Source organism: Penaeus japonicus, unplaced genomic scaffold (genome assembly GCF_977035675.1).
Source record: "Penaeus japonicus unplaced genomic scaffold, GWHDUDI00000001_assembly GWHDUDI00000007, whole genome shotgun sequence".
Taxonomy (NCBI): Eukaryota; Metazoa; Arthropoda; class Malacostraca; order Decapoda; family Penaeidae; genus Penaeus; species Penaeus japonicus.
In genome coordinates, this window is record NW_028234409.1 from 32,287,990 (window position 1) to 32,295,489 (window position 7,500).

Sequence of the window (7,500 nt, forward strand, 5' to 3'; positions counted from 1 at the left end):
AGACACCCTGGACGAGCTATGAGGGGAAGCTGCGCGCTCGGGTAGAGCGAGCGGGCAACCCAGGCTCACGGCTTGGGCGCCCGAGAATCGCGAGGCGTTAGGTTTATGCGTTCGAGAACCCCGGTATTGCGACCGCGCAAAGCCGGAATGGCCCCGGCGTGAATAGGTTAAAAGAAAAAAATAACCAAAAAAATAACACATGACTTGAATCACAATTACTGAAAGCAAATCAGAAAAACTAAACCTATAAAAATAATTCTGCATTTTAAAACTTCTAGGATTTTTCTTTTTTTGAGGTAGGGGGAGGTTTTGAATACATCCCATTCTGGTTGAATAGCTGAATATTGAACATATGTCACATTGAGAGGTAATGGAGCGGTATTAACACTTATCTCAGCTCTCTCAAATATACGCAAATGTTAACAGTTCATGAATTTTGTTATCAATATCACTGAAACATAAATTCTTCCCAAATAAATACTAGCAGACAGTAGTCATCTTTCCTTCAAGTATAAAATACAAATAATCAATCATACTATAAATCACCCGGTTAAATTTGAAGGCAAAACGAACCTTGTACAGCTGCTCTTTGTTCCTATTAATAGCAATAATCTTTGCTTTGCGCCCCAAGGTTCTTCCATAGGACAGCCTGAAGTCGCATACTGCACCAGCTAAGATAATGACATCTGCTTCTTTCAATGCATCACGTCTTCTCTGACGCATTTGGATGTCACTCTTCTGACCTATAAACAGCAATAAAGAGGTGAACATATTTTTGTTTCTTCAAAATAAATTTAATCTATCATTCAAACAATCCCTTGCACAGACTTTCTAAAAGAGTGAGCATCTGAGACTGTATAATTTTAGAAAAGATGAACCAGTTACAAATAATACTTCAACACTAATCCATAGGATAATTTTGCTTACCCAAAAGTCCACGAGACATGCCTCCAAGGAAGCAAGGTACCCCGAGGGTATTCAGAGAACGCTGTAGATCTTCAGCAGGTGTTGGTGGGAGAGTTGCCTGACTTCCAAGCAAAATAACTGGCTTCTTTGCTTTAGAAACTATTGATACACACTGCTGGACTGTAAAGGTGTGTACAAATATGAACAAAAATTCAGAATATCATATGTGCATATGGAAGTTCATGTCAAATTAAACTCATCATTTACAAGCAGTTAACAACTCACCCAAATCATGGTTGGCAAAAGGAATGTTAACCTTGAGAGGCTTGGTGTCCTGAGGATCCCATGCTCCGGCAAAGAGATTGTCAAGATAGTTACCAAGGTACCTGGATGAAAGAGTAACCATCATCCATTAACCTTCCACACCACACTGACTTTAATCAATAATATGACAATTTATGCATTTTCAACAATATATAGCTTTTTATTAATAAAAACACCCTGTAACATATTAGGAAAAATACTTTCTATTTAACACCTACCAGTTTACAATCTTTTGCATGAAGGACTTGCCCTCTCCTTTGACACCAATCTCCTTAGCCACCATGTGGTAGGGGTACAACACATCAATGGGAAATTCAATAAACACTGGACCTAGAATCAGAAAATGGCATTAGGGTACTGGTATTTTTATGTGAATACTATTTGAATATATCAAAATAGAAAGACAAGATGAAGACAGGTAAATCATATTGATGGTTAAAGGGAAGATGATGTTGATGAAGAACAGGGAAAAGCAGAGGTAAACAGCCCCCTACCGTTTTCACACATGATCCTTACCTGGTGTCCCACTCTGAGCCTCCTGCAAAGCCTTTCGGACAACAGGCACAATGTTTCTCACTGATGTGACAGTTGCACAGTACTTGCACAATGGCTTAAAGAGTGACATCTGATCTATATCTTGAAGAGCACCTCGACCCTTTAAGATAGAGGCTGCAGCACCACCTATGTAGGAAAAGTTATCTACATGACTTTGTGAACATAAAATAACATTTATAGGAGCTCCTAAACCCATGAACAGGATAGGTTCTAGGGTTTTTTTTGTTAACCCTTCTGAGATTGGCCACATCTCAAGATGTACATGTTTTCTATTATCTTTTAGATTTATGGTAGGAAATTTGAGTTTATATATGATATATCAGCAAAGTGATACTAATAAGCATTTGGTAAAATAGATCATCATAACTAAAGGAATACATAGCTTCAACATTATAAAGGTGATGCAATCCCCAAAAAAGCCTGTCACCGAAAGATTAAGTCCAAATGTTAGTAATTCCAACATTACTCATGTCAAAGCTGAATACTGAACACTTCATTGTAAAAAAAAAATAATATTGCTATAACCTGATAATACTCAGCAGTATAACCACACTATCTTATTTAATAAATAGAATAATTATAATAAACATCATAATAATGTAATAGTCCAATGCATCTTGCTAGCACCACTACCACAAGCTTCACTCTTACTCTTCTGAGAAATGTTGGAATGATCGTGTATTTGTGAAAAACACAACTAACCACACATAGGCATAGTGATGCCACAGAGAGACAACAAGTGTGTTGTGTTTACAGAATAATGTTGAGCGACTAATGTCATCTACTGTGCTATGGATATACTTCCAACCATTCTGGTGGTCAACATAGATATAGATAAATATGATGATCAAACACAAATTCATTTTTGGTCATATCAGTGACCTATATACCAAGACATCAAATTTCGAAATTTAAGAAATTACAGAAAACTATATAAATATGAGGCCAGCAATGTAAATGATATAACTTCATTTAGAAATTAATCATAAATTATGGAAAAAACAACAACATTCTACTGCATATATAACACTATGTATTTGAATCATGAGAGAAAATGGCAATTTAATATCTTTAACCCATTAACAACGGGTGACAAGATATCACGTCTAGTGGTTTTTGGGTCAGACACCAGGGACGAGATATTTAGTCAAGACCTGTGCGCCTGGTGATCGGGCGTACAGCCCTCGGCCGCGGCTAGTGCGGCCGAGAATCCTGAGGTGTTAGGCCTATGTGTTAGTATTATCCTGCCATTTCGACCATTTAGAGCCAAAATATCCCCATCGTTAATGGGTTAAAACGCAGTCTGATATACAAGTGGTTTGAAGACCCATTCAATCAACATTTTCCCTGACATGAAAGAACAATAAAACACTGAGTGTTATGTAAAATCTCAATTCTAGATAATGCATTAACAATATTTTACCAATTAGTAGGACGGGACTCTCTGCCATTTGTGCATTCTTTACAGCGGTGACAGTATTGGTGAGTCCAGGGCCAGCGGTAACAGCTGCTACCCCAACAGTGCCAGACATGCGGGCAACAGCATCAGCAGCAAAGACTGTTGAAACCTGCAATGGGAAAGTATCAGAATATGTACAGCTTATAAGATATAGTAAAGTCAACTACTTCTAAATTTTATTTTTCAATATAAAATAAGTCATAATCATCTTCACTTAAAACACATGAATTTTTTAATGTTATAGCTTTAATTTCTAAATCTAAACCTCACTTTTTCAAAATGCCGGATTTTTTAATGTATGGATCAACTTACCTCATGCCGTGTGTCAACAATGCGTATTCCAAGCTTTTCTGAGGCAACAAGGATGGGGGAGATGTGCCCCCCAGGTAAAGTAAAGATGTAGCGTATTCCATGAGATTTTAAAACTTCTGCCACAAGTTCACCTCCATGGCGTTTACTCTCCTTATCAACCTAAAACAACAAAAGCAATTAATGATGTTAGTTTCTCATAACAAAATTTAAACAGCAGGCATTTCTGAAAATGACGAAAGGTGGAAAATCAGTTGGTTTAAGAATATAACCTCTGCTAACTTATTTAAATAAATTTTCCTTCATTTATATTTTCTCTCCTAAAATATAAGAAATCACTCAAAGTTGCATATAGGTGAAAATCAGACATCTAAATTATGGTTGTTTTATTACTATCTTCTTACATATAGGCAGCTCCACAAGGGCTTACTCACCAAAGGGTCAATTTGTAAGCTTACCTGACCTCAACTGTTTACCACATTCCTTAAACTCTTGAAAAAAAACAAAAATCCTTTTTACTAATATCATTATTAACCCATTGCAGACGGGTGTCATGACATACATGATGTAGGCGCTTTGGCCTGATGACGGGCGTCATGACGTATATGACGTTTGGGGATTTTGGATCATTGTGCTATTTTATTGTGCTGTGAAAAAAGGAGTGAGTGATGATGGCAACTGCAGTCATAATTACTGTAATTACCGTAATATAAAGCTAACTTAACGTCCAAAACCTATATGGCACCACTTTTTCCTAGCACCAGCAGGAGAGAGAGCCTTGAATGGCACCCATCCACAGTCTCTAGCAAGCACTATCTTTATAGAGTGATGACACACACTAATTTGATGACCTCTTGCTCTAAAGTACAGCCGATGAAGGTTGTGCAGGCAGAACGAGAAGAGGAAGGTGACTCAATCCATACCCAGTGTCTAAAATGTGCTCCTGTGCCAATATGGATGCCTTTCACTGTGGCACTCACAGTTACAAGCACAGGTTTCATTCTTCTTCCCTACCTCTTTATTTTATCTTCATTGTAGGTGGTAATATGCTTCGCTTTCGTTCGTGACAGCACAAAAATATCACAGGTGGCACTAGTGCCTGTCCTGGCGATGGGGCAAGCAAATCTATTCCTGTTTATAATGGGTTAATATCTATGCTATAACATCAAAAATAACGATGAAAGCAATAATAACATTGGTAATGATTATAATGATATTAGAAATAAAATAATATTTTCTAAAAGTTTCAAGCACTTGGGTAAATACGTGAGGAAAGGTATGCCTATCAAGTCACTCTTTACTGACTAAGTGCAAGTAGAACCATCAAAGTGTACTCTAATACTCTACATAAACAAACAAATAAACAAATCAATACTTAAACAACACTATGGTGCATATCCCCAAAATCACTGGGTTACCCATCAACTTGCTTTGTGAGTCCAGATGAAGGGGAGGTGGAAGTATGAGAGTATCGCTCCTATGCCGAACCCTATCACAGTCGTGGATGTGAAAAGGGTTATGAAGGCCACCATTTGGTCATCCATCTTGACTCTTGTCCAAGCCGTGAAGTAGTCACTCATGCTGGAAGAATTGAAGGTAAACACAAGGAAGCACTAAAATCGACAATACTTAAAAACTGTTGGAGGATAAAATTTTGGTTGTCATGATTACAGATACTTTTTCTAGATTACATTATTCATTTGTATCAAATTCCACAGAAATTGGGTATCATTTCAATAAATAAAGCTCAAGAAAAAAATAAAATAAATACTGTAACAAAAGTTAACCTATACTGACACCAAACAAAAAATATATAATTATGAAAACTCCTTGGCACATACAGCTGGTGACACTGATATTACCGAGTAAATCTTGAAAAGATGTACAGTTACAGCATTTTTGAAAGTATAATGATGAGGTATTTTGGTTGTTATGGCAAAAAATCTCTATGTACTGAGCAAGTCTACTTTTTATATACTACCCTGGATATAGTGGCTTGAGATGTTACCTAGTCATTAAAAGGTGTTCCTACTTTCTCTCACTTGATGCCACTTTTTTTCCTCAGAAGCATCAACTGATGCTATCTGGACATTACATATGTTGGTAGCAAGTTATATCAAGCATGCAAATAGACTAAATACCAAACTTAAATAGAAATCACATCACAAACTAAAGGATCAGTCCATAATAATGGGACTGCAATAGAGTATCTTCAAAACTTCCTGATAAATTCAGAAACAAACAAATAAACGCACATGCGCGCCACACACACACACACACACACACACACACACACACACACACACACACACACACACACACACACACACACACACACACACACACACACACACACATACACACACACACACACACACACACACACACATACACATACACATACACATACACATACACATACACATACACATATACATACACACATACATACATACACACATACACACACACACATAATACATATATATATATATATATATATATATATATATATATATATATATATATATATATATATATATATATATACATATACATTTATATATATAAATGTAAAGATATATTCATCACAGTTTTACTAACCAAACGCAAGCAGTCTCATCCGTGGATCAAGAACCGGGGACCTCCCTGAACTGATTGAGTGTTCACAGAGATAAGATACTGTTTATTTCTATCTGCTCCCTGGTCCAGATAATGGCTAACCATTCATTTATACTTATGAAGATAAAGCTCTTGACCATAAGAAAGAAATCATAGTAACGCACATGTAAATTTCTTTGGTGTGGTCAACAAGATCAGATGTTTTCAAAGAACATCACGGAACACTTTTGTAATGCATTTTTTCTTATTTTTCGTCCTTCCACGCTCAAATAAATAAAAAATAGCTAAAGACACTACAGCTTCATGAAAAATATTTCCACAGCCAAATGATTGCTTTCTCATAATCTATACTTAATCAAGGCAACCTCAAAGAACACTGAAAAAATAACGGTAAAGGTTTGGAAACATCATCTGCAGTCACTTGCGGTTATTTAAAAAAAACACACACACACACACACACAACTCAAAATTACGTCTCAGTTGATGGAGTGATCTTTTTTTTCTAATTAGCCTGATGAATGCTTTCCTGGAAAGATAATTGTAAAAAATAGTGTGTTATCTAAAAACTATGATGGCCTTGCATACATGCCTCTTATCACATTGTTTGGGATAAATGTCTATTTTTAAACACAATACTTTCATTTTATATAATAATCTATTTACTTAAGAACAGACCCTTATATCTAAACCTTTGCAGCCTAGTGCTATCCCTGTCTAGTAATAGCAGTACTTAAAAATTCTCAGATATTCTATGATACCTGGCTGGAAGCATTGTTTTATACATGTCTAATTTTTAAATAGCACAGATATTGTCATCATACAAGGAAATTTCTTGAAAAAGTCCTTTTAATTATAATATTATATATCATCCATCTCTAAAAATTATATCCTATTAAGTCTACATGAGCATTAGAATCACTATTTAAGTCTTGAATGTCCAATTTCCAAAACTGCACTCAAGTCAATCTACAACTCCTTGGAATTTGTGAAATTTATAAAGAATAACAATGCCTCCTTTTCTCTATTTTAATGGTAGTGTTATTAACAGTGTTTGAACTGCTCAAATGAATGCAATGAATAAAAAGTCCTGAAAGAACAAATTCTAATCTTAAAATTACACTATAATTAAAATTACAAAACAATAAATTAACAAGATCTTATTACAATAAAAAAAAAAGGTTCATAATTAATTTTCACTTTACTATTTTAGAAAAATAGTAAAGAAAAATACTTTGTATACTGAAATTACAGAAATATTAAACTTAACAAATGTCAACCAATTCTATAGAATAGAATGTCTAACATGTATGTAAACCCTGAAACAA

The 7,500-nt window shown here is 35.5% G+C and overlaps 1 protein-coding gene across 6 annotated transcripts in view; it reads right to left on the reverse strand.

Annotated features, from left to right (window-relative positions):
- LOC122247782 (2-hydroxyacyl-CoA lyase 2) overlaps positions 1 to 7,500 on the reverse strand; it is a 30,304-nt gene that overhangs the window by 4,883 nt on the left and 17,921 nt on the right. For 3 of the 6 annotated variants that reach the window (XM_043007366.2, XM_043007367.2, XM_043007364.2), the window contains exons 2-9: positions 4,984 to 5,134; positions 3,557 to 3,715; positions 3,209 to 3,353; positions 1,747 to 1,911; positions 1,449 to 1,560; positions 1,192 to 1,292; positions 928 to 1,086; positions 574 to 743 (exon numbers count right to left, since the gene is read on the reverse strand). In XM_043007366.2, coding sequence (XP_042863300.2) covers positions 574 to 743; positions 928 to 1,086; positions 1,192 to 1,292; positions 1,449 to 1,560; positions 1,747 to 1,911; positions 3,209 to 3,353; positions 3,557 to 3,715; positions 4,984 to 5,133 — 1,161 coding nt within the window. In that variant the 5' untranslated portion in view covers position 5,134. Of the gene's footprint in view, positions 1 to 573; positions 744 to 927; positions 1,087 to 1,191; positions 1,293 to 1,448; positions 1,561 to 1,746; positions 1,912 to 3,208; positions 3,354 to 3,556; positions 3,716 to 4,983; positions 5,135 to 6,157; positions 6,702 to 7,500 lie in introns of those variants that run through there. The other 3 variants (XM_086538668.1, XM_043007368.2, XM_043007365.2) reach the window with 2 other exon arrangements.